The following is a 24992-nucleotide window of genomic DNA, read 5'->3' on the forward strand; positions in this document are numbered from 1 at the left end:
TTCCTACCTTTTCAAAGAAATTTTATTATTAACTGGTGGGATGTCTATGATAAGACAATAAAAAAGTGCTATTAGACCGTGGGCTTCTGCTTCTTTATCTTGTGATTGCATCCTTGCTTTATCCTTTCCAATTCGCAATGGATTTTATAAATCCAAACATCTCGATCTTGCCTTGACCTCGCCATAAAAACCATGGATTTTCCTGAGACTCTAAATCTTTTACCAGTTTTTTGATCACTTTGATTTTCAAAGTTACCGGATGCCGTTAATGGTTGGGTATGGGTTCCTGATTCTGGAATTTCGTCCTGAACCTCATCAGAGTCAGAATGCTTCCCCGCCACATTATAATCCGATATAGCCCTGTTGCCAAACCATAGTGTAAAACACCTATATGGTTCATCTTCGAGAGATTTCCAGCCATCTTGATAAACTCTGGGCAATGACCTATTACCAGGATTACCACTATTAAATTCACGTTCTCTCCTTAGTAAGTCTTGCGAAGTAATATTACCTGAATATATGTAGCATTCTTCGAGCGGAACAGTCATATAATGGTGATAAGCCACTGTTTTATAAGAATAACCCATCATGGATCTTTTAAAACACTCATAAAGGATGATAAAACCGGGGACTAGAGTAAGAAAGCACTTTTTGAAGACGGAATGTTTGCGCGGCTTCTGGTATAAGATGCCCTGATGAATCAAGGGCCGCAAAACTGTATATGAACTAACGTTGTATATGGCATCACTAGCATAACCACGTTCGTTTACCCACCTAGGGGTGTTGCCTAAAATATGGAATTCATTCTGCTCCTGAATTCTTAACATTTTTAAGTTTGCCATTTTTGTCGTCCACATGACCTCTTGATCCTTGTGCAATCTCTCTCTCCAGTATTCAGATAATAGTGTTAATCTTTTAATCCATTCTTTTGCCATGGCTATACTCGGTGCTAGCAATTGCATTTTAGAGCCATTTTTCATGTTTACCACGATGAGTGACTTCGAAGTGTCATCAACTGTCGACTGTGTCTTCCAAAAGAGGTTATTAACGCCATTCCATACTTTAATTGACTTTGTAATTCGACAGGCTTCCTCAATATCCAAAGTTGAAATGGATTCTATCTGGGTAAGATCAATTGCACCCTCCGCTTTGAGTATATGTGAAACCTTTCTTGCAGCAGACTTCAAAGCAAATTCGTCAAACTCCAGAAACTCTGCTGGCGTTAGGTCATCTGTTAGCCATCTAATATGTTGGTACTGATCTAACGGGTAAGGGTTATGCTCATATATATCTGGGATATACCCCACCATATCTTCCAAGAGAGGAGATGGCTGCGAACCATTGTAGACGGCAGGTGTATTGAAGGCTGGTAAAGGAGGCATCGCCTTCGTTCCACGTGTATAGAATAAAACTCCATTACATGTGAACATGTACTTTAACTTTATGAAGCGTCGATTGAACGAGCCATTCACCCCATCTCTGTATCTATGCGAACAAAGTGCAAGAAATCCCTCAATTGGCGGAGGTTCAATCAAACAAGATCCCCCTTCTAACTCCACTGTTCTCGGATAAGCTGTGAGAGGTCTATATTCCAACACTTGGGAAGCATTTGCTATAAATGAGCCATATAATGCATCAATTTGATCACCTAGGACCCATTCAAGCATATCATATCGTTTCCAACTGAATCCCATTAATGAATTCTCTCTCTCCCAGTTTCGTACAATATCTGTGTATCCGGCTTCCGTCAATATATTCCTTATGACAATGCCCATGTAACGTAAAATAGGGTATGTAATGACTTTATATCCATTTTTCAATTGCAATATCTTCAATTCAGCTTCTTCAGCGTGCGCCTGCTCTTTCATCTCCTTTAGTGCTTGTGGAGGTAGCGCAACAGTTAAAGTCATTCTTGTTTGCGGAAGATGAATATCAATGGATTCAGGAATAATCTGAAGACCAATTGATTCACGCAAAAAAGATAACCATTTCCCAGATGACCATAGTGTGCTGCATTTTAGAATATATATCTTGAGGGGCTTATACCTGTGACATTTTGCGCTGACGGTTCCCTCTCTCAAATCGGTTTCCAATTTCTCGTCTGGCTTCAAAATATAGATAGTCCTGTCCAAGCAATTATAGTACCCGACAGAACAGGACTCGGTTAAGGAAAAATCCATAGACTTAGTGGAATGACTGCACTTCTCTATTTTCGGAAGCCCGCTACGATCGAGAAACTGCATAAAAATTGGAGCATCTGGATCACCTGTCGCTCTCGCCAAAACAATAAGCTCCTTCCAGTGGCCATAAACCCGTGTGTCAATTGGTTCCACATCAGAAAACGTGGTGGGAGGATGAGTAACGGATACGGCAGATTTCACGAGTACCAACATTTTCTCCATCATTAGAATTTCACCGGTTCTAAAACGATTAAAATATCTATTTTTAAGTTCGTGTTCCTTTGCCTTCACTAAATTCCATTCATGGATAACCAAGCTTTTCGCTCGCTGAGCTACGCCCCAAGTTCCGTTCATAGGCTCATCCCACGAAGGACAAGAGGATAATAGTTTCTTCTTAGAGTATGGCAATCTTTCTGGTTCTGGTTTTAAGACTTTTAGCTCCTCCTCTGGTGATTTAATTGTCTGTGTTTCTTGCTTTTCACTGGTAATCTCGAATTTGATTTTAGAGGTTCCACTTCCTTTAGGAACTTCATCCTTTTCCTTTGATATACCCGTGCTCATAATGTTACTTTTATCTGCATCGCGCATGTGAGAAGCTTCAACTGTCATTATGGACTGCCCTGATATGTAATCATGGTTCAATAGCGATCGGTCTGTAGTACACTCACCTGTGATTTTGAGGAATTCCTTCGCTGAGCAATAAACGGACTCAGAGTCACAAGTCGATGATTGCTCCGAGTCGGTATGCTTCAGTCGTAGAAGGAGGCTCATTATGTCTGAGGTACTATTTAAGGACGAACTGGCCATTTCAAACTTCACATTAGGGATAGGGTGTATGGTACCTGACTCTACCCGAGTATCCAAGTTGGAGGTCTCCGAGACATTTATGGTGCCTTGGTTAAGGGTCGAATTGTCTGTCATGGAAAAGCTGGTAGGAGCCAAGCTATGTGCGCCATGTTGGGAGACAGGAAGCTTCAAGTTTGTTTCCCCAGAAACGGCAGAGGAATCATTGGTAGATACAGACGTGCGAGCGCAGAGACGACGGCGTATCTGACTGCCTGATCCTCGCTCCCGGGCGTTGGAATTCATCAAATTCCGTGTGGCTTCTGAAGACCTCATCACGTACTTCTTCCCCCGAAGCGATAATCTGTCCCGCGCGTTCCGTAGTGGCGCCTGTCCAATTGTGTATGCATGACGAAGCTTGCCTTTTGTTTTATTCTGAACCATCTTCGACATAGACTTGATGACGTTCTTGCTTTGATTAGCGTACCACAGCTCCGGAATACCTCCTAGCAAGACACTTCTCGCACTCATCGAGATTTCATTTGGAGAAGCAGAGGAGAGTTGCAATGCGGTAAAAGACCGTCTTGGTATGACAAGTTTTTTTAGTCGGAACTCTCTGCTGTTCCCAGAAGAGCCGGTCATAGTAGCAATGTGGTTACTGTAGTAGTTGATGAATTCATCCTCATCTAATACTATAGTTTTGAGCTGTTCCCACTTCAGCTCCATATGGAAGCAATATTATTGTCACTTTTGCAAAATATGGTAGAGCGTGAACCATAGTGGTACCTCCAAGATCATTTGAGTGCAAAGGGAGAAGTAGCGCTTTTGACAGTACGTCGCGTGTGTGGACATCCTAGGTACTGTTGACATTCATGTGGGTCAGTCAGATTACAAGTACACAAAGTCGATATGACAAGCCACGTGACCATATATCCAAGACGCCCCCCAGCGCACGCCTGCTCTGTGCATAGGACTGGCTACCTACCAGTTACAATGGGGTTTGCAACTTAACTGCTCTAATCCTCACACGCGGAGTTATATATGTGCTATAGGGCATGCTCCCGGGGCGCAATTCAGGGCCAACGGCCTGCCACCATGCCAGAGCAGCCATACCAAGCGCTGCAACAGGATGCGATATCTCGTTCTATATATATACAGATATATATATATACTGTAACAAAATCCCTAGCGATCTCGCTGTGAAAGGCCGGTACTTAGATCATATCGTCGTCTTCTTCAGCCCCGATCGACAAAGCCCGCCCATCGTTCCGGAAGCTTGGAAGCTCGGGCGCAGAAGAGCTCAACTCGAGTGCCGCGCATATAAAGCCGGTCATGAAGAGCATTGTAAATGCGCAAACTTGGAAAAAGCCTGCTGGCAAAAGCATCACTGCCAGGAGGAGTTGTAGGAGGGCGCGACCCATGTAACTATAGTAGAAGGACGCGTATTGTTGAAGCAATGGTACTGGTCGGAATTCGAGGTATACCAGCAGGACGGAGAGTGGAAGGCCGAAACATGCCCTGGCTGCGGCCAAGAACTCGGAGGCGACCTCCGACAACTGGACTAAGAACCCAAGTGTTGCGACAGCTCCCGTAGTTACCAGTAACGCCCGGATAAACTTGACACCCTTCTGATCGTTCTCAGACATCTCGACTTCTTCTAGCAGGTGCTGCGACACTAGCGGCAGTAAGTATTAGTCGGGTGGAGTCGTGGCTCCCCCTAAAAATCGATGCACCGAATATCTTCTACACAGCAAAAAATTGGGTCGTGTGCAGACACATAGTAGCCATTGATTGACCTTCGGATTGCGGTTTCGGTCGGCTGAGTGCCGGATATCAGCAGTTACAAGGGACTCCCCATTGTATGCCTAGATTAGATTTAGTTTGCAGAAGAGATGAATGATGTTTAGATACTTATTTTAATAGAATAGACGAAAACCATGAAAGCGTATTCTTTCAAAGTTACACTTGTTAATATAATAGACAGGTAATATAGTAGGTGAAGAAATACATATTGATAGGACAAAGGAGGCCGAAGACAGAAGGGCCGGATGGGTTAGGACAGCGAAACTGAAAAGCTGAAAGAAGAAATACACCATTCGAAAATACCGCACATGGCATGCCAGGGACGGAAATTTGGATAATTGGACGTCTTCGAAACAGATAAAATATTGAACCAGTCATTTTATTTAAAAGTTAACCACTGCGACATTGGTTGAGAACAGGAGAACATTGGAGACGAGACGAGAGAACGTACCAGCAGTAAGAGTCAGGAGACGCAGACCACTGGAGATCGGGCTGGCATTTCCCACAATAGGAATCATATAAGCAAATCGAGCCATCTCTTCCCCGCCGACTCGCCTCGGCTTCGCTCTTGATCTGCAGTGCCGAGACCCAACACGAGATTAAATAAGTGCGTGTCTTTCACTTCCTGTTCCTCCTCAGCAAACGCGGTACCGTGGAATGCCTGCAGAAACCAACACCTGCAGATGGAAAACTTGTTTCGATTGGTTGAGATACACAACTATAACCGAAGACACAATATGCGCACACGGCTACTCATGGAAAGACAACACGTCCTGCAGAACGAGGAGTAAGACTAGATCATGTAGTAGCACGCTCATTCAGTTAGGTTGCATTAGATGTACTTGCATTCAGATGAAGTAGTGTAGTAGTAAAATAGAAGTAAGAGTAGTAGAGTAAGAGTAAGAGAATAGGGATAGGGTAGGATAGTAGTAGAATAGTGGAGATAGTGTTGTGGTGCTGGTCGGCGATGATTTGCTGTTAATTTTTTTAAAATTTTTTTCGGATTTCTGCTTTTCTCTAAACCCTTATCTCTCGTTGCCCTTTCACTCCTTCCAGACCTTAGAGCATTAGCCCCTCTCCCACACGCCCCCCCGTCAAGCATACCGCATCATTCATGAGCATCAGCTGGCTGCTCCTCTTGACCAGCCTCGGACATATCGGAAGTCCACAAGGTCAAGTTATCTCTCAACAATTGCATGATCAAAGTGCTATCCTTGTAAGATTCCTCCGACAAAGTATCTAGTTCAGCAATGGCATCGTCAAACGCCTGCTTGGCCAAATGACAGGCTTTGTCTGGGGAGTTCTGGATTTCGTAGTAGAACACAGAGAAGTTCAAGGCTAGACCCAACCTGATCGGGTGGGTAGGTGGCAACTCAGTCGTAGCAATATCGGAGGCAGACTTGTACGCCTCCAAAGACGACGTGGTGGCCTTCTCGCGCACGTCACCCGAGGAGAACTCAGCCAGATACCTGTGGTAGTCGCCCTTCATTTTGTAGTAGAACACCTTCGACTCGCCAGTCGTCGCAGACGGAATCAAATGCGTGTCCAACACGGACAAGATGTCGTCGCAAATCTTGGTCAACTCTGACTCAATCTTGGAGCGGTAGGTGCGGATCAACTTCACCTGGTATTCCGACTTCTCCTTGGCCTCCTCTTTCTGCTCGATCGAGGAAACGATCCGCCACGACGCACGGCGCGCACCGATCACGTTCTTGTAAGCCACCGACAACAAGTTTCTCTCCTCCACCGACAATTCCTGCCCAGAGGACGCAACCGCCTTCATATTCTCTACCATCTCCTCATAGCGTTCGGCTTGCTCAGCCAACTTAGCCAAGTAGACGGAATCTTCGCGACTTAAAGACATAGTACGGTTGGTATTTGGATGTTCTGGAGCTTTGTTAGTATGCTGTTGGTCTCAACACTGCTGCTGGCTGCCACGGTGGGTGGAAACGTCGAATCTCGTGCGGCCCGTTTTTTTTTTCGTGGTCTCCTCGCCACCCACCGCCCCTGTTTTCCGCGCCCCATCCCTGCATCGGGCATCGTGTTTTGGTTTTTCTTCCGTTCGTCCCCGGGGCGGTTACCCGCCCCGGATCCTCGCCACCGGCTTAGCCTCACACGGCACGTGACCGATCCCTGTAAACAGAGCCGCCAGCCGCCCATGAAGCCGGCTGCCGTGGGCGACCGGCTCTGACCACTGGCCGCCTGGGAAGCCCAGGCTGGCGCGGGACGGGCGGTAGCTCCGCGGCTCTCGAGATCCAGGCCAAGGGGGCGCGCAAGAAGCAACAGAGCGGGAAAAGAGAAAGTGCGGGTGGCCGCCAGCTGCTAAAAGACGGCCAGCTCAGTGTACCGTCTGCTTACCACTCAACATACCTTTCAATTGTTTGGTTTCGTGCCTCTCCAATCAGAACGACTTTGTGGTGTGTTCAGATGTAAAGTGTACTTTTCTAACCCTCTGCGAGAAAATACACGACCTTAGCTGGGAAAAAAAAGAAACCGCTGCGGAAGCGCTGCTGCTAGAAAAGGGCGTCCTGTTCGGCTGGCACTGGCCGTGACGCAACGGCGGATTCTGCCAAGCTCGCCCGGCGGCGCCGCAGGCAGCCCCAACAGCTACAGAGTTAGTAGCCGGCTAAAGAAGTCCGCACCAGGTCGCGTGAGCGCAGATACGTTATATATGCACGCCAGATCTTTGATCCCTTAGCGAGTGTATCCGCGTGGCCGACCACGATCAGGCCGTTTCGCGCGCGCGTCAGCGCGACATTCATGCGGCGCCTGTCGCTAACGAAGCCCAGCTGGCCGTCCGAGTTGCTGCGAACACAAGAGAAGATGATGAACGCGCGCTCGTGGCCCTGGAAGGCGTCGACCGACGCGACCATCAGCTGCTTGCTGTCGGGGTCGGCCACCTCGTGCATGGTCACGTGCGCGGCTAGCGTAGTGTCACGTGCGAGCCGCGAGGCAATGGCGTCGCGCTGGGCAACGTAAGGGGTGATGACGCCGATCTGGCTGGGCGGCACATGCTTCTTGCTGACGAGCTTGCGCAGGGTAGCGCAGACGAAGTCGGCCTCCGCAAGGTTGCACCACGACATGTCCTGCGACGCGGCTGCCTGCCCGCGGCGCTCGGCCGAGCTTGGAATGTCGATAAAGACCACAGGTTCCTGCACGCCGAGCCAGCTGCGGTCCTCGGGCGTGACACCGTTTCGCAGGCGGTTGTCATAAAATTGCATGTTGGGGAACTCGCAGATGGCTGGATGCATGCGGTACTGGATCTTAAGAAACTGCAGGTCTTCTGCTGGTGACCTCGTGACGACACGATTGAACAGCGAGGTCTTGGGATTTCGAGATAAGGCAAACGGAGGGAGTTGCTTCTCGTCGCCTACGAGGACAAGTTTTTGGATGCCCGCGAGCGCCAGCGGCACGAGCGTACTCGCCTCGGTGGCCTGTGTCGCCTCGTCCATGATCACCGTAGGCACTTCGGGGAGTTTTCTTATCGACCTATTTCCAGCAGAGATGTTCGTCGCGAGGAGCACATTGGCATCCGACACGATATCGTAAGACACCCTATTAGCTATTAATACCATCTCATGGAAGCCAGGCGAATCATTATCGACATCCCCTTTGGCCCATAAAAGGTATAATTTTTGATACTGTGGCGGGAGCTGTTTAAGTATATGTGTATGCAGGCATATGGGCGCCAGCGGATGTTCATCTGGGTATTGTTCTATCCTAGCGCCCGCACAAATCCTCACAGGCCGCACGGTGGGGTCACCAAGAAGCCTTTCAGCTATGTTATCCACCGCTACGTTTGACCCCGCTGTGCAAAGCACAGGGCAGCCGGTCTCCAACTTGACGGTCCTCTTGATGATCTCGACGATAACCGCCGTTTTCCCGGTCCCGGGGGGGCCTTTAATTAAGGAAATACGGTTCGCATGAAAATATGCATAGGCAGCTTCCTGAGATTCGTTGAGTTTGCCAAAGTCTTCGATGATAAGATCGTCTGCTGGAGGATTGGGATTGGGAAGGGTTGCTTTCAAAAGCAATTGACTGAATGCGCCGGTGTCACATATTGTTTGCATAGCCCTGAAGATACGGTTCTCCTGTGCAGTACATAGTACTACTTTGGGATGCAACAACGATGCTATGTAGAGCTTCGTTGATGGAGCCCACCGATATAACCTCAGATGCAGAATCTCCATATCGGTAACAGCACAGGTCTCATACTTGAAGATATATGTGAACAAACGCTCGTCTTCGCTTAGTGCAAGGATCACCGGTTGTGACAGAGTAAAAAAGTAAGCTTTTTTGTCGGATTTGGAAGTTAGTTGCTCCGGCTGAATATGCAGTCTAAATGTAGAAAGTTTACTGTCGTCTTGCTCCAGCTTCACTGCAGTTACCAAGCCATATTCAAGCACCAATTCGTGGTACATTGATGTTGCCAGGCGGCGTACATATGAAATCAGAGGTGTAGGTGCTACGTCGTTCTTTGATGGCTGGGTAAGGTAATCGTTTGATGGCACAGGCATGGGGTGTGCCATGCCAGCAGATTGTGAATCAGACGACGCCCCGACGGGCTTGTGTGCCATGCCAGCAGATTGTGAATCAGACGACGCCCCGACGGGCTTGTTCGCGGCACTGGCGGCACTCTTATCCACGATCTGTCCGTTGACAGGCAACCGCAGAGGATTGTCGCTTCCAGCCTTCCCGTTTGCATTTGGAGGTGAAATGGGCGTTTTCGCAGCTGCTTTACCCTTCTTGCTCGTAGCCTTCCCGTTTGCATTTGGAGGCAGAGTGTGCGTTTTCGCAGCTGCTTTACCCTTCTTGCTCGTAGCCTTCCCGTTTGCATTTGGAGGCGGAGCGGGCGTTTTCGCAGCTGCTTTACCCTTCTTGCTCGTAGCCTTCCCGTTTGAATTTGGAGGCGGAGTGTGCGTTTTCGCAGCTGCTTTACCCTTCTTGCTCGTAGCCTTCCCGTTTGCATTTGGTGGCGGAGTGGGCGTTTTCGCAGCTGCTTTACCCTTCTTGCTCGTAGCCTTCCCGTTTTCATTTGGAGATGGAGTGGGCGTTATCTCAGTTGCTTCATCCTCATCGCCGGCAGCCTTCCCGTTTGCATTTGGAGATGGAGTGGGCGTTATCTCAGTTGCTTCATCCTCATCGCCCGCAGCCTTCCCGCGAGGTGCAGCAGCAATAGTTCTCAGATCAGAATTCCAAGTATTATATGTAGCGAAGGGGTCCAGGAGCAAGGGCTTCCTCTCCAGAGGCCTATCTATAAGCTCCAAATTCTCAACTCCTGAAGGTGGCGTTTCCCCGTCTATACTCAGCAGGCCTGATCGACACCATGTAGAATCACAGTCATGCGGCCCATCGTTAATAACGTCTGGTGGGTTGTCCTGATGACTGTGAGTTCTGGCGTCACGCATATTCAATGTTACTCCTGTTATCAACGGCAGTGATGAGCGGCGAAGTAGCAATATTTATCACTGATTGGTGTTTCACCAATAGCGTCGTAGAACACGAGTCACGGTCACATGAATCTTGAATCCAACAGATCACGTGATAGTCGTGTGATAGCAAGATGATAGTGTTTGGCACTATTAGATCCCAAGCTTGGTTGTAGCAGGAAGTTCAAGCTGTAGCAACGAAGGATGTTGAACGACTGCGTGATTTTCAGACCGGCAGAAGTTTGAAGTCATCGGGTATTGTAAGTCCGCAAGATCTTACCAAAGCATGCCAAGCCTCTGACAAGATACGAGCTCCGGCACACATGCGCTGCTCTGTTGTTGGGCCATGGAGCAGTTGTAGGGACCTGGATTTTGTGCGGGTAGAGTTTGAGCCTGATTGTGAGTACAATTCCGCGCGAACGGCGATTGCCGCGGTATTGGAGCTGGCATTACAGGAGCTTTCTCGTGGCATGAGGGCTGGCTCAGGGGGGCAGGACAATGGACCGGCTTTGGTAAGCATAGGGCGTGTGCGAAATATAAGGAGCAGCAGCTGTGCAGGTGACCAAAGATGTGAGGCGATTCACAAGGTCAGTCGACCATGGCAGCTTTCTCTGATTCCGACTACAATTCGACGGGGTATTCAGATTATCGTCCACGCTACCCGGGGACATGGTACTCGCGGATAAAAGAGTACCATAGCGGTGCCAGGGGGTTGGTTGTGGATGTGGGGTGCGGGCCTGGGACAGCCACGTTCCAGTTGCGTGAAAATCTGCCCTTCAAGCGGGTAGTGGGGGTGGACGTGTCGACCGCGATGGTCGAGCGCGCGCGGCAGACCGCACGGGAAAAAGTGGTCACTGATGCGGGCCGCGTGGAGTTCGTTGTATCCACTGCCGACAACTTCAGCTTCCTCAACGGTGCCAAGGCAGATATGATCACTGCTGCACAATGCGTTCACTGGCTGGACTGGGAGCGCTTTCAGCTCGCTGCAGCCGACAACCTGCGAGCGGGAGGCACGCTAGCCATCTGGGACTACACCGACCCGTCCATAGTGGGGTATCCCGAGCTGGATCCGCTGATGAAGGAGTTCATTTACGGGGAATCTCATCTTGGGCCCCACTGGGAGCAGCCGGGCACTCGTATGCTGAAGCAGTTGCTGAGAAACCTGCATTTCGACGAGAAGCTCTTTGACGATATTTATGTGTGCCGCGAGTCGACCGACGATGCTCTGCGCGGGACTGCTGGACGGACGCCCCTGCATGTGGAGAAGACAATGACGCTGGAGCAAATGAACAGCTACCTGTCGACGTGGAGCGCTTTCCACTCCTGGAGGAAGCAGGACCCCGCAGGTAGTATCGCCGCGAAGTCTGCGTTTTTCCAATTCATATTCTCAAAGACCTCTATGTCCTGGTCCTCTGAAGTATGCCTGACCTGGAATAGTGTCGGGATCCTGGCCAGAAGGCGCTAGGCAGACATTTGAGCCCCGCGCCGCCCCAGTAAAAAGAACACCAAAGAGAACCAACCCCAGCCACTTCGTAGGCCTTAGATCCACTTATCTGACTGATAGCAGCCAGCAATTAGCGACTATGTATGGTTTATGTATGACTAATGTAGTGTCACGCCGTTGGCTGTTAATCACGTGATTTATGTTGAAGTCTTGGTGTCTGTTGAAATGGAAAATTATGCATGGTTAAGGCAGAACTTTACGTCTAGAGCGCCAAGAACTCTAGACTATTCCTAATTGTTTTACTGACTAGAGCAGACTGTACATTACTGGATATGACAGTCATCGATATCACATCCAAGGACCAGTTCACGCAACAGACTACGGTGGCTGCCGGCTCTAAGCTTGTGGCGCTGTACTTCCACACAGCCTGGGCCGAGCCATGCAAGGCCATGAGCGCCGTGTTTTCTGCTGTGAGTGAGGAACCGGCGCACAAAGATGTCCTATTCCTTGCGATTGATGCAGACGAGCATGCGGAAATCTCTGAGCTGTTTGAGGTGGCGGCGGTTCCGTACTTCGTCTTGATCAAGGAGGGGGCCATCGTAAAAGAGATTTCTGGGTCGGACCCCAAAGACTTCGTCAGCGCATTAAATGAATACACCGCCGGTAGCAACTCCACAGGCGCTGCCGCCACTGCATCTGCACCTGCTGAAGAGTATGGTGAGGAGGAAACAGAGGAACAACTACAGGAACGGCTCAAGAAGCTGACCAGCGCTGCTCCTGTAATGTTATTCATGAAAGGAACACCATCTGAACCGAAATGTGGTTTCTCCAGGCAGATGGTTGGTATCTTACGTGAGCACCAAGTGAGGTTTGGCTTTTTTGACATTCTTAAGGACGAGAGTGTGAGACAGGGGCTGAAGACGTTTTCAGATTGGCCCACGTTCCCGCAATTGTACATCAATGGTGAGTTCCAAGGTGGCCTAGATATCATCAAGGAGTCCTTGGAGGAAGACCCTGAGTTTTTCCAAAACACTCTAAGCTCCTGAATGCAGCGCCAGCTTCTATCTAGATTAAGTAAAATATGTATCGTTAACCCTATCTGTGAATATTTGGAGACGATAGACTATAAGTCCTCCAGGTCTGAGTCAGAAAGAGACTCATCATGCAAAATACCTTCGGTTTGCTCAGGAACAGGACGTTTCTGGGAAAATATCTCATATATCGAATCATCGTCAAGGGTAAAATCTTCCTCGCCTGACTCTTCTATTGGATCGCGGACAAATTCTTGACCTTCTGGCGACGCCTCTTCATTATCCAGCTGAAAGACATCTGGACAAGATTCTTCCCTCCTTGTAATAAGTTGCTTAGCCCGCATGTATATATTCTTCCTACTAGAATAAGCAGATGGTTCGGGTGGCAAACTAGAATCCAGGGAAACGTGGCCAAGATCCCCGCCCAGTCGCTCAAGGAAGTCGATGCTTGGGTCAATAGACAGAGATTCTTTATTCATCGCAAGCAACTTATCTATCTCCTTCTGGTCATGCAAATATTTAATATAGGAACGCAAACTCTTACCGTTGAAGCTCCTCAAACTTCGTATAGCTGGGGTATAGTATCCGTAGTATAGGACAATATCACGAAACCTTCGTACTTGGCCATACTTATGGTATTCTACCAATCCAAAATCTTCTGCTTGCAACTTAAAGCGCGCCTGGTGACCCTTAACTGCCCATTCTCTCGGAAATGCAGCGGCCCCATGCTGGTCGCGATCATTCTTCAGCTTAAGAAGGCTATACCGGACGCTCCGCAGCGCAAACTCCGAATAACCTTCCAAGCACTCACCTCTATGGTGAAGCAGATCGCAAGTGCTTAGTGCTTCCACGACAGTGGCAGCAGTATCTACTGGGAAGTTTCCTTTTGCGAACTTCGCATAGTTTTCCAATATTCCCAACTTGAATGTTTCGCTACCAGGATGACCTGTACTCGTAAGTGCTGTAATCGTCTCATCATCAGTAGTATCCTTGGAGCCGTATATCACCTTCCCTATCGCGTGGAAATAGTTTAGGGACGACTCACGGCCCAGTGCCAGGCCGCTGCTACCCGCGCTATGGCACCAAAACTGTAATGCAGCTATGGCGGATCTGATATCGCCTGATCTTCCCGCCAGTTCCTTGATGTAGGATCCGACAAGCGCTCGTTTCGAATGCGGTAGAAATTGGGTCTCACGGGCAGCGATATAACGCAGCCGTTTGGTGAGGAGCGTGGCATTGATAGCATTGAACTTTATCCGTGAAAGAAGATGGTGCGTCAAAACCTCCTTCGTCAGCAGAGTCTCGGCGACAAACATCGTGTCTATACCAAAACGGCGATTGGATTCATTTATCTCGCACTCTGTGAGGCATATTACCAACGGCGGTAGCTCGCGCTCCATAGAGAGCCACTGAAGCAAAGACATGTTAAATCGGTGCCTCGTCTCCTCGTGAAAAACATTGGGCAGTTCTTCAACCAGAGCTACAGCAAGATTGGGCCCTATTCTGTACTTCGCCTGCTGGAGAAACTCGTCGAATTGCTCCAGTGGCGGCGCGTCAGTGTCATTGCTGTACTCTACGTAGGTATTCGCCCTGGCAGGGAGATGCATGTCCTCGCGAGCCGCAGATCGATACTGCAGAACCAGCTCTGCGGAGAGCAGTTTCACAACTGTGCTCTTGGAACATCCAGCTGGCCCGGTCAGAAGTAGTATGCGTGTCTGCGATGTACCGGACAACATCGCCTCGAGGGCCTTGCGCACCCCCTCCAGCTTATTCCGATGTATGGCTACCTCATCCAGGCGCCTGGGCCGATACTTATCATACCAATTTCCAAGTTCGGTATCATCCGCGCCTTGATTTCTTGAACTACCATTAATGCTTGCTATCTTGCGGTTCTTCACAGAGATCTTACTATCCAGCTGCGACCCCAAAATTCGTACTCCCTTTTGTCGAATCCTTTTATTCATGAAGGCGGTCACCAGTTAGAGCAGTTATGGGAACGACTCCCAGCAACCTTTAGCTAGTGGTTAACGACTAGCTTAGTCGTTGAGGAGAGATGCCAGTGTAGTCAGTCGTTAACATCTGGAGGTAGCGAGCAGCTATTCTATCGTATGTAGTGATATCGAAAAATTTACTACTCTTCGGTAACCTTAATCAAGACCTCATCGACCTGGTGAAGTGTGCTTGCAGGCTCAGTTAACACTTATGACAGAGCGTGAATTAGCTGGCCATAAAGGAAGCATGTCTGAAAATGCATATGATGAAAGAAAGAGAAAGATACGCGAAGTTTATCGCTACGATGAGATGTCCAGTAAGGTCCTTCGTGCGGACAGACGACTGCAAGAGAATACTAGTGACCCAATGAAAGACGCGGCTCTCTCGCAGCCGCGGTCGATGGCCGGTAAAATATCAGTGAAAGAGATGGGCCAGCGGAGCGCTGGCACAGTGCCCGAGGAGGAAAGGGAACGAGCTGTACGAGAGATTGCGAGGAAAGAGGTCGGCAAACGTGCCGCTGTCGCACCAAGGGACCGCGGTCGTGCAAGTGTGCTATCGCATGATATTGAGTCGTTGAAATACTATCCAAGCACTGAGCAGTCCCGTGCAGCGTACGAAGATATCTTGGGATGGGTGTCCGCCCTGCTGGGGGACGATCTGCCGCGCGCAGTAATCTTGAGCGCGACAGATTTGGTGATACAGCTATTAAAGGAAGACGAGGCGACGTCGGATCATGATATGAAGGCGAAGAAGGAGCTGCTAGAACGCGACCTGGCGACTTCAATAGCGCCTAGTGAGTTCCACGAATTGGTGAATATGTCGAAGCGCATACAGGACTATACGGAGGGCCAGATGATGCAGCGGGATGAATCACTGCCAGTAGGGGAAGATAGCGAACCGGAAGAAGACGAACCCGAAAACCCACTGCTTGCTCAAATAGAAGTGGAAGAAGAGGAAGCTGATGTTGGTGACTTAGATGATCTTGGGAGGGAAAATCAGACCGATCAGCCCGGCGATAGCACAGGTGATATATTAGAATTCCAAGGCACAAAGGCCACAAAGCATAGCGATCTGGATCTATCCATGGTAGACGAGCATTATGTTGATCGCAAGCTTGCAGAAGTGACGGGCACACCTATGGAAAACGTACGAGCAATAACTGCAGATGTCTTGAAAAGTTTGGAAGCAGAGGTCGAAGAAAATGAATTAAAAGCGGCACTTGGGCGAGCTATAGGCCCTCAATATGAAGATCTAATAGCTCATATCCTCAATAATCGGCACGTGCTGCGTTGGGGAAGCAGGCTTGCGCGGGCTGGAAAAACCGAGGTGGATACGATTCTAGCGCAGATGTCCTCTAGTGGCCAATCAACGTTAGCCGAGGAGTATCGCAGGGCTTTACACACTGGGAAACGTCGGAGCAGCGTTGTCGAAGCTGTGGATTCGCCGCATAAGAGCGAAAAGAAACCAAAGTTTTCTCTCTCAGAAGATGATAATCTTCTGGATCTGAGTGCTCTGACATTTGAACAGGGTTCGGCGCTTTTGACAAGCACAAAAGTTTTGTTACCGGACAACTCATTTAAGAGGATAAAGTCTACTCATGAAGAGATACATATTCCTGCTCCTCCAAAACCAGTAGATAATTTCCCACTGGTTTCTATCAGTTCCTTAGTTGATTGGGCACAGAAGTCATTTCCAACAGCGGAAACGAAAACTTTGAATCGCATACAGTCAGAAGTCTACCCTATCGCATTTGGCACAGATAAAAATATGCTTCTCTGCGCCCCAACTGGTGCCGGTAAGACAAATGTTGCGGTACTTGCCATCCTTCGTTTGTTATCAAAATATTACAAGGCAGAGACTAAGTCATTCAACACATCTAAGTTCAAGGTCGTTTATATTGCGCCATTGAAAGCGCTGGTCCAGGAGCAAGTTCGGGAATTTCAAAGGAGGTTGCAACAGTATGGCTTGAAAGTAGCCGAACTTACAGGCGATTCTAACTTAACTAGACAGCAAATTATGGAAGCTCAGATTTTGGTCTCTACACCCGAAAAGTGGGATGTTATAACAAGAAATGGGTTGAACAGGCACTATACAAAACTGGTTCAACTGCTGATTATCGATGAAGTACATTTACTGCATGACGAAAGAGGGCCGGTGATAGAAAGTATCGTTGCACGTTTGGAAACACAAGGCTCAACCGAGACCAGGGTTGTAGCCCTTTCTGCTACCCTACCTAACTATACAGATATTGCTGAATTCCTGCGAGTTCCATCTGACGGTTTGTTCTACTTTGATGCGTCTTTCAGGCCATGCCCACTTGCTCAGCAGTTCTGCGGTATAACTGAAACAAATTCTGTTAAGAGAGTGAATGCAATGAACCAGGTATGTTATGAAAAGGTCTTGGAATCTGTTGCTGAAAACCATCAGGTAATAGTATTTGTTCATTCCCGGAAAGATACCGCTAGAACTGCCATATGGTTAAGGGATAAACTACTTGAAGAGGACAAGATAAGCAGTTTCGCTCCACAGGATGCGGGCTCTGCGGAAATCTTGAAGAGAGAAACTGAGAATATAACGGACAAAAGCTTTGGTGATGTTGTACAACATGGTTTCGGTATACATCACGCTGGTCTATCAAGAGATGACAGATCTTTGGCCGAAGATCTTTTTGCTGACGGTTTGATAAAAGTATTAGTATCCACTTCCACCCTTGCCTGGGGTGTTAATTTACCTGCCCATACTGTTATCATTAAAGGAACAGAGATGTATTCTCCTCAGAAGGGTTCATGGGTTTCTCTTTCCTCTCAGGAAGTTTTGCAGATGCTTGGCAGAGCAGGTAGGCCACGTTATGATACGTTCGGTGAGGGCATTATAATAACAAACCAATCGAATATTCATTACTTCTTGGCAATTTTGAATCAACAGCTACCAATAGAGTCCCAATTTATTAGCAAATTGCCGGATAATGCCAATGCCGAAATTGTACTTGGCACAGTCAAAAATAGGATCGACATTGTTGACTGGCTTGGTAACACGTACCTTTACGTGCGAATGCTCAAAGATCCTAAGCTTTACAAGGTAGCAGATGAAATTGAAACCGATGCTGCACTTTTATCTTATAGGGAGAGGTTGGCACATGCTGCTCTTCGCTTGCTACATGAAAACAACCTAATTGTGTACAACCCGGTCACTGGTGATGTACAATCGACAGATTTGGGTAGGATTGCGTCCCAATATTATATTAGCTACACTACAATTGCGACTTACAATGGTGAGCTAAATATGCATCTTGACCAAATGGATATATTACGCCTTTTCGCAAAATCAGATGAATTTAAATATGTCTCCGCCAGACAGGAAGAGAGGAATGAACTCGCAAATCTACTCGAGCGAGCTCCAATTCCTATTCAAGAGGATAGCTCTAGCCCTTTAGCGAAGGTAAATGTTCTATTACAGTCCTATATTTCCCGCCTAAAATTAGATGGATTTGCTCTCAACGCGGACATGATATATATCACGCAGAATGCTGGTAGAATATTCAGGGCTTTGTTTGAAATATCCCTTCGCAAGGGTTGGTCACGATTGTTGAAAGTTATACTAAATCTATGCAAATCCATTGAAAAGAGAATGTGGCTCATAAATACTCCATTCAGACAATTCCCTAGTTGTCCAATTGACGTCATACGCAGAACCGAAGCTTCATCGTTACCATGGATTGAGTACTTAGCGTTGGATTCTCCAGCGGAAGTTGCGCAAGCTATCCGGTCGGAGAAGTATGGTAAAGCCGCATATGATTTGCTGAAAAAGTTCCCCAAGTTAAAAATTGAGTGTTCCGTTCAACCAATAACTCCTAGTCTGCTAAAGTTTAGTCTTGAGGTAAATGCTGACTGGGATTGGGATTCCAGGCTTCATGGCTACGCAGAAACCTTCATACTTTTGGTTGAGGATACTGATGGAGAAAGTATTCTTCATACCGATAAATTGACCATCTATAAAGATAATTCTGGAGAACCTCATTTAATGGATTTTTCTGTTCAGTTGGATCATTCTAAACAGATTAACCTTCCTCCAAATTACTTTATTTCCTTAATCTCCGATAAATGGTTACATTGCGACAATAAGGTGCCCGTGGTGCTTACAGATATACATCTACCGAGAAAATTTCCGCCACACACTCGTATAGAAGAAAGAAATTTGATTGAAACTTCTGAGCTAGATCCGACGTTCAGTGGACTCTTCCCATTTAAGGTTTTCAACAAATTCCAAACTCATGTGTTTAATGCCTTGTACCATACCGATGAAAATGTATTTATTGGAGCTTGTAAGGGCTCGGGTAAAACTGCAATGGCAGAATTAGCTTTATTGAGTCACTGGAGAGATGGTAAGGGACGTGCCGTCTATATATGTCCATCTCAGGAGAAAATTGATTTTCTGGTGAAGGATTGGCGAAACAGATTTTTAAATGTGGCAGGTGGAAAGGTTATTAATAAACTCACATTGGAATTAACTAACAATCTTCGAACGCTAGCCCAGTCGCATTTAATCTTAGCGACTCCAGAGCAGTTTGACCTGCTTTCTCGTCGCTGGAAAAGAAGAAAAAACATTCAGACATTAGAGCTGTTGATTCTAGATGATCTTCATATGATCAGTAGTGACTTGCCTGGCGCAAGGTATGAAAATATAATATCCAGAATGCTGTTCATTCGGGGTCAACTTGAAACGGCCTTGCGTATAGTCGGTTTATCTACCTCCCTCGCTAATGGTCGCGACGTTGGAGAGTGGCTCGGAGCTAAAAAAGCTACAATTTTTAATTTCTCCTTTCACGAAAGGGTTATGCCCTTACAGATCCACTTACAATCGTTTCATAAGATGCATGAAGAGTCTTTAATTGAGACTATGGCCAAATCGGCCTTCCTGACGGTACAAAACTCTGTGATAGCTGGCTCAAGTGTTATGCTTTTTGTTCCAAGTAGGAAAAATTGTGTTCATATTTCTGTCCTACTTGCAACTGCCGCTGCGGGAACGGAATATTCCTTGCGTCCTCAAAAGTTAGGTTTGGAGACCCATTTACCTAAGGTAGAAGATGGAAACTTGCGTGAGTCGCTAAAGCATGGTATCGGTTTCTTTTATCACGGAATGTCTTCTTCTGATAAGGCTATTGTGGAACAAGCTTGGAAACAAAAGTTGATTTTATGTATTGCTATTACTAGAGATCTCTGCGTAATGGCACCGTTTGCGGAAACAGTGATTATTATGGGTACACAATATTATGAGCCCCGAGAGCATCGTTACGTTAATTATCCTGTGGCGGACGTTTTAGAAATTGTCGGTACCGCTCAAGGGAATGCTGACTATCCAGGGAAGGTAATACTAATGACGACACACGACATGAAAGCATATTATAAAAATTTTTTAAACGAGTCCTTACCTACCGAGAGCTATATGCTCTACTACCTGCATGACGGGCTCATTAACGACATTGCTACATCAGTAATTGAGAGTAAACAAGATTGCGTCGATTGGATCACCTTTACCTACTTCTATAGAAGAATACATGCGAATCCAAGCTTCTATGGGGTAAAGGATACCTCACCATTGGGAATATCCGCCTATTTGACTGGCCTAGTTCAAGATACGCTTGATGACCTAGTTGATTCATCTATTATTGAAATAACTAATCCAAAGGAGGACGAGAACGAGGACGAGCAAATTTTGCCTCTGAATGGTTGTATGATAAGTTCCCATCACAATGTTAGTTTTCAAACAATGCACATGTTCATGCAATCCCTCTCCAGAAGCACGAAGTTGAAGTCTATCATAGAAATATTGGCATCTGCCTCAGAATATGAGGACATTCCTATGAGGCAAGAAGATTATGATATTTTGCGGAAGATACATGCAAATCTACCGTATCAGTTTTCCGCTGGTGTACAAAATGAGTTACCTTCATTTAAGGTATTTGTTCTATTGCAGACCCATTTTTCTCGCATCAAGTTAAACAAGGAATTGACCGCAGACATGAATAATATACTAGCCATCGCAGTTCCTTTGGTCAATGGTATTACAGACATACTTTCTGGAGATGGTCGGCTGAGTGCTACTACAGCCATGGATTTGTTACAGATGTTGATCCAAGGCTGTTGGGACACAGATAGTCCGTTGGTACAGGTGCCTTCTTTTAATAAACAGATTCTCAAGAAGTGTGCAGAATACAAAGTTGAGACAGTATATGATATTATGGCATTGGAAGATGACGAAAGGGATAATATTTTATCCCTTCCAATGGAGGAATTGAATAAAGTCGCTTTGTTTGTTAACAGTTACCCAAACATAGAATTACATTACGAAATGGATTCTTCTGTCCCGGTACTTGCAAACGAACCCCAACAGATTAGGGTTACTGTCACCAGGGATGAAGAACCTGAATCGCTGGCTGTAGTTTCGGAGCGTTTCCCTCATGAAAAACTGGAAAATTGGTGGATATTTGTGGGTGAGACAGCAACTCGGCAACTATACTCTATCCGCAAGGTCGCACTTTCCAAGGAATCACAGACTTACACTTTGGACGTAGCAATCCCTAATTCAGGAAAACATGTGATTACTGTCTGGTGTATCTGTGATTCCTATGTGGACGCTGACAAGGAGGTTTCTTTCGAAGTATATGTCCAGCCTTAGTCTTTTTAGTAGGGTTTTATCTTTTGAATTGTTTATAGATCAATAAACACTATGTTGTTCTATTTAAAAATAAAGGTCCTATTCCACCCTTATGCATCTGGTAGTTCTATATCCTCGTCAACCTCCTCTTCTATGACGCCCATAGTCCCTTTTCTTCTTTTTTGTTCCTGCTGGTAAGCGAGCAGTTGCTTGATATTCCAAACAGAAACACCTTCGTGGTCCTTCGGATCAGTTGCTTGTGCCATCGTCCTTAGGAATTGTTTTGTATTAGCTATCGCCATATCAGTAGAAAGGTTCAGGTCAGCATCAGAGAGCCCTTGTGCGATCCATTTTGGAAGTTGGTTTTTCTTTCTTGAGAATCGCCGATCGGCGAGCACCATCACGCCATAATCATCCTTACCCCTCAAGACTCTTCCCAAACATTGAGCGGCGTGTCTCATTGCATCAAAGGATAAAAAGTCATTTTCCCGTATCTGATAGTTTTCTCTTAGGAACTCTAACCTCGCCTTTAGAATACGCGATTCAGTGTACTGGAAAGGAATTCCAATCATCAATACAGTCCTACCGTAATGGTGGTCAAAATCAATTCCCTCAGAAATCTTCCCACGGGCCACAGAAAGTAATATTGCGCCGCGCCCATTCGAGCAGGCCTTTCGGTAAGTCTCTAAAGCTAGAGAAGTTTCCTGTGCGTCTGGTGTTTCCACGAGGATGAGCTTGTATTTCCAAACCTCGTCTAGAATCCCCATTGTCTGCCAAGTTGAAATAATGGATTCCATATATAAATATGAGGGGAAGAACACTACCATACCATCAGGAGTAATCTTGGCAAATTCAACCAATATGGAACCATAATTCCTGACAATTGAGGGATCATTCCTGATCTCAAACCGAGAAGAGATGGCTACCTGGTCTGACCCCTTGGTTATAATCATTGGGAGGAAGGACTTCTGCGCCAGCGTCATGGAGTAAGATTTTTGAAGAACTGTCTCAAAATTCAGCATTCGAGGGTACATGTCAAGCGGAGAAATGGTCCCCGATGTAATAATAACTGACGAAAACTTCTCAAACACTGGTTTGATTGCAATGGAGGCATCAAGGCACGTGAATCGCATTATTGGATTTGGAACTGCCGCATTTTCTATCTCATATGGTTCTATAATTAGTAAAAACCCGCTCTCATACGTTGAGATCAGAGTTGCAAAAGTTGCAATATCTTTGAGGGCATTAAACTCCTCGACTTCATCAATCTCCAAAGTTCTGGCCAGCAAGGACAGTCTTTCTGCACAGTAGCGAAGCGGCTTACGATCAATGAAGGTCAGCTGTTTCAAGTGCTGCAAAAAGGAATTGGGTGTCTCTGAAATAACATGAAGGACCTTCATTCTTGTCTTCAGATACTCGATGAATCTCTTCAGAAAGGCTACAAAGTGTTCGGCGCGCCTGATATTTCCGGGGACCGCGTCCTTCAGAATGTCTGCAGGAAGGACAGGCGACTCTACCAGCGGCTCCTCATTCTCTTCCATAATATCATTCGCTCTCAAGCCCTGCACCAGCTTGTCGTATTCATCCTGGAGCTTCTTCGTGTCAACCCTACGGACCTCCTCCACCTTCTTACCGAGAACGCTGGCGCCCTTCGAGGCCCGCTTCAGCAGGTCCTTCGTGAGATCCAGCGACAACGACTCGATACACACGTTGTCTATGTTGTGCGCCTCGTCGAAGATCACAATGGCATCTTTGCTGACCTCTCGCGACACCCGCTCCTCGATCTTCGGGTCGAGCAAGTAGTGGTACGAGTAGATGATGATGTTGCACATCGAGATCATCCGCCGTACGGTGAAGTACGGGCACAGCGTTTTATCCTCGCAGTATCTGATCAGCTTCTCAAACGAGTAGACCCCTAGCGGAAGGTACTCCTCGGGCGAGTAATTGTACATGTTCTCGTGGTAGTTGCACAGCTCCACATTCGCCTCCGGGTCCTGCTGCTTGCGTGCCCTCGCCTGCCCGTTCGTCATCCGCCGGCACTTCTCGTCCACCACCGTGCCCTTGCGCTCCTTGCTGACCCGCGGGTGCAGGCACAGGTTCTTTCTACTCGTGAGCCCGAGTCCGCGGAACTCCTCCTGGTACTGCAGCTCTTTGGCTCGGTAGTCCATCAGCGATTCCAGCTCCACCAACGCCTTCTCGATCTCGGACATCGTCCGCGAGCAGTATATGATCTTCCGATGCTCCTTGTAGTGCATCTGGTACGCCACCGTCAGCGCCAGAAGCGACACCGTCTTGCCCGTGCCAGAAGGCATCTCCAGAATGCTATTACCACCTGCGTCCAACGTCTTCTTGATATCGCACATGTACTGGTACTGTTCCGGGTATATCTTCGGATATGGAAAGATCACTGGTAGGTCATCGATAAAGAACTTCATCGTGCAAGCTGTGCCGCTGCGCCCTGCGAGCTGTACGTCTGTGCTCTTCTGTCCAGTCGATGTTGAAGCTTTTCTTGTAGCTTTTTTATGATCCAGCGGCTTACTTACATTATAAAATCAAGCTCCAGCCCAAGACCGTTCCTGGCGTCTGCAACAGCTGCGGAGCATGTCGGATTCTAGCTACGTACCTAACTGAGCTTGCACGAGGCGTTCAAGCTGCGGGAACACGATGTCAGATGTCGGGCCGCGCACAGTGCGCAGGATGCCCTGGCGCGCGTAGTGCTCCTTCAACGGCCCCGCAGTCGCAGCGTACTCCTGCATGCGCTTGTAGAAGACCTCGGGTGTGTCGTCGGGCCGCCGCGACAGCGGCTCGCCCGTCACGTCGTCGCGGCCGGCCTCGCACGGCGGGTTGTAGTCCAGGTTGTACACACGCCCGCTGGGCACGTGCACAAAGCGCTTCTGGATGCGGTCCAGAATCACGTCCTCCGGGACCGCGACCTCCACCACCAGCGTCAGCGCGGCGTCCGCGCGCTCCAGCGCGGCGTCCAGCTCCTGTGCCTGCGCCACCGTGCGCGGAAACCCGTCTAGCAGCCACGACGCGCCGCCGTGCAGCCACCGCCGCCGCGCCAGCTCGTCCAGTATCGCGCTGCTGACCAGCGCGTCCGGCAGCAACCGGCCCGCAGCAATGTGGGCTGCCGCCTGCTCGCCCAGCGGGCTGCCAGCCGCGATCTCGCGCCGCAGCAGGTCGCCTGACGCCACCGCCTGCAGCCCGGGAAAACGCTGCAGCAGCCTGCCCATCTGCGTGCCCTTGCCGGCCCCGGGCGCCCCCAGTAGCAGTAACCGTATCGCACCTGCCCCTGCCATTACTGACTGTCCGACACCGGGCGGCGAGCGCGCCCGCCGGCTTTTTTTTGCCGCGTCACGACGCCGTGCCATCCGCCTCCGTAGCGCGTATGCGGGCCCATGGCCGGCCGTATCCAGACTCCTTCTGGCTCTCCGTACGCCGTGGTGCGTAGCTGCAACACGAGGTGCGCGCGCCGATCGTCCATTCGTACGGCCACCGAAGACCGCGCTGCCGGTTGGCCTCACCACACACCAACGCCCCCGGCAGTCCTTCCTGGGCTTGCAGCCAACCGTAAGAGGGCCACCATAAGCCACCAGCTACTTCTTTTAGTGCTGGAGTGTTGATGGAAAAATACGCGTAAAGTCAAGTTCACGCGTTTTCGAAGGAATACGATCTA

At 48.1% G+C, this 24992-nt stretch overlaps 10 protein-coding genes across 10 annotated transcripts; 3 read left to right on the top strand and 7 right to left on the bottom strand.

Annotated features, from left to right (window-relative positions):
- Positions 1 to 71: 71 nt before the first annotated feature.
- SPO71 (Spo71p) lies at positions 72 to 3689 on the bottom strand (the record flags this gene model as incomplete). The annotated part of the gene is made up of 1 exon (NM_211833.1): positions 72 to 3689. The coding sequence occupies one exon, from the start codon at positions 3687 to 3689 to the stop codon at positions 72 to 74; it is 3618 nt and encodes a 1205-aa protein (NP_986771.1).
- Positions 3690 to 4177: 488 nt separating this feature from the next.
- TVP15 (Tvp15p) lies at positions 4178 to 4609 on the bottom strand (the record flags this gene model as incomplete). The annotated part of the gene is made up of 1 exon (NM_211834.1): positions 4178 to 4609. The coding sequence occupies one exon, from the start codon at positions 4607 to 4609 to the stop codon at positions 4178 to 4180; it is 432 nt and encodes a 143-aa protein (NP_986772.1).
- A 1265-nt stretch (positions 4610 to 5874) lies between these two features.
- AGOS_AGR107C (14-3-3 family protein BMH1) lies at positions 5875 to 7145 on the bottom strand (the record flags this gene model as incomplete). Its single annotated transcript, NM_211835.2, has 2 exons — positions 5875 to 6653; positions 7137 to 7145. One exon carries the CDS (start codon positions 6628 to 6630, stop codon positions 5875 to 5877), a length of 756 nt encoding a protein of 251 aa, NP_986773.1.
- Positions 7146 to 7381: 236 nt separating this feature from the next.
- On the bottom strand, positions 7382 to 10174 carry ECM32 (RNA helicase; the record flags this gene model as incomplete). The annotated part of the gene is made up of 1 exon (NM_211836.2): positions 7382 to 10174. The coding sequence occupies one exon, from the start codon at positions 10172 to 10174 to the stop codon at positions 7382 to 7384; it is 2793 nt and encodes a 930-aa protein (NP_986774.2).
- Positions 10175 to 10793: 619 nt separating this feature from the next.
- TMT1 (trans-aconitate 3-methyltransferase) lies at positions 10794 to 11660 on the top strand (the record flags this gene model as incomplete). Its single annotated transcript, NM_211838.1, has 1 exon — positions 10794 to 11660. The coding sequence occupies one exon, from the start codon at positions 10794 to 10796 to the stop codon at positions 11658 to 11660; it is 867 nt and encodes a 288-aa protein (NP_986776.1).
- A 311-nt stretch (positions 11661 to 11971) lies between these two features.
- GRX4 (monothiol glutaredoxin GRX4) lies at positions 11972 to 12685 on the top strand (the record flags this gene model as incomplete). Its single annotated transcript, NM_211839.1, has 1 exon — positions 11972 to 12685. One exon carries the CDS (start codon positions 11972 to 11974, stop codon positions 12683 to 12685), a length of 714 nt encoding a protein of 237 aa, NP_986777.1.
- Positions 12686 to 12762: 77 nt separating this feature from the next.
- Positions 12763 to 14634, bottom strand: RAD24 (Rad24p; the record flags this gene model as incomplete). Its single annotated transcript, NM_211840.1, has 1 exon — positions 12763 to 14634. One exon carries the CDS (start codon positions 14632 to 14634, stop codon positions 12763 to 12765), a length of 1872 nt encoding a protein of 623 aa, NP_986778.1.
- Positions 14635 to 14872: 238 nt separating this feature from the next.
- On the top strand, positions 14873 to 21337 carry BRR2 (ATP-dependent RNA helicase BRR2; the record flags this gene model as incomplete). Its single annotated transcript, NM_211841.1, has 1 exon — positions 14873 to 21337. One exon carries the CDS (start codon positions 14873 to 14875, stop codon positions 21335 to 21337), a length of 6465 nt encoding a protein of 2154 aa, NP_986779.1.
- Positions 21338 to 21426: 89 nt separating this feature from the next.
- On the bottom strand, positions 21427 to 23751 carry RAD3 (TFIIH/NER complex ATP-dependent 5'-3' DNA helicase subunit RAD3; the record flags this gene model as incomplete). The annotated part of the gene is made up of 1 exon (NM_211842.1): positions 21427 to 23751. The coding sequence occupies one exon, from the start codon at positions 23749 to 23751 to the stop codon at positions 21427 to 21429; it is 2325 nt and encodes a 774-aa protein (NP_986780.1).
- Positions 23752 to 23931: 180 nt separating this feature from the next.
- Positions 23932 to 24687, bottom strand: ADK2 (adenylate kinase ADK2; the record flags this gene model as incomplete). The annotated part of the gene is made up of 1 exon (NM_211843.1): positions 23932 to 24687. The coding sequence occupies one exon, from the start codon at positions 24685 to 24687 to the stop codon at positions 23932 to 23934; it is 756 nt and encodes a 251-aa protein (NP_986781.1).
- Positions 24688 to 24992: the final 305 nt, after the last annotated feature.

Source organism: Eremothecium gossypii, chromosome VII, assembly GCF_000091025.4.
Source record: "Eremothecium gossypii ATCC 10895 chromosome VII, complete sequence".
NCBI classification, from domain to species: domain Eukaryota; kingdom Fungi; phylum Ascomycota; class Saccharomycetes; order Saccharomycetales; family Saccharomycetaceae; genus Eremothecium; species Eremothecium gossypii.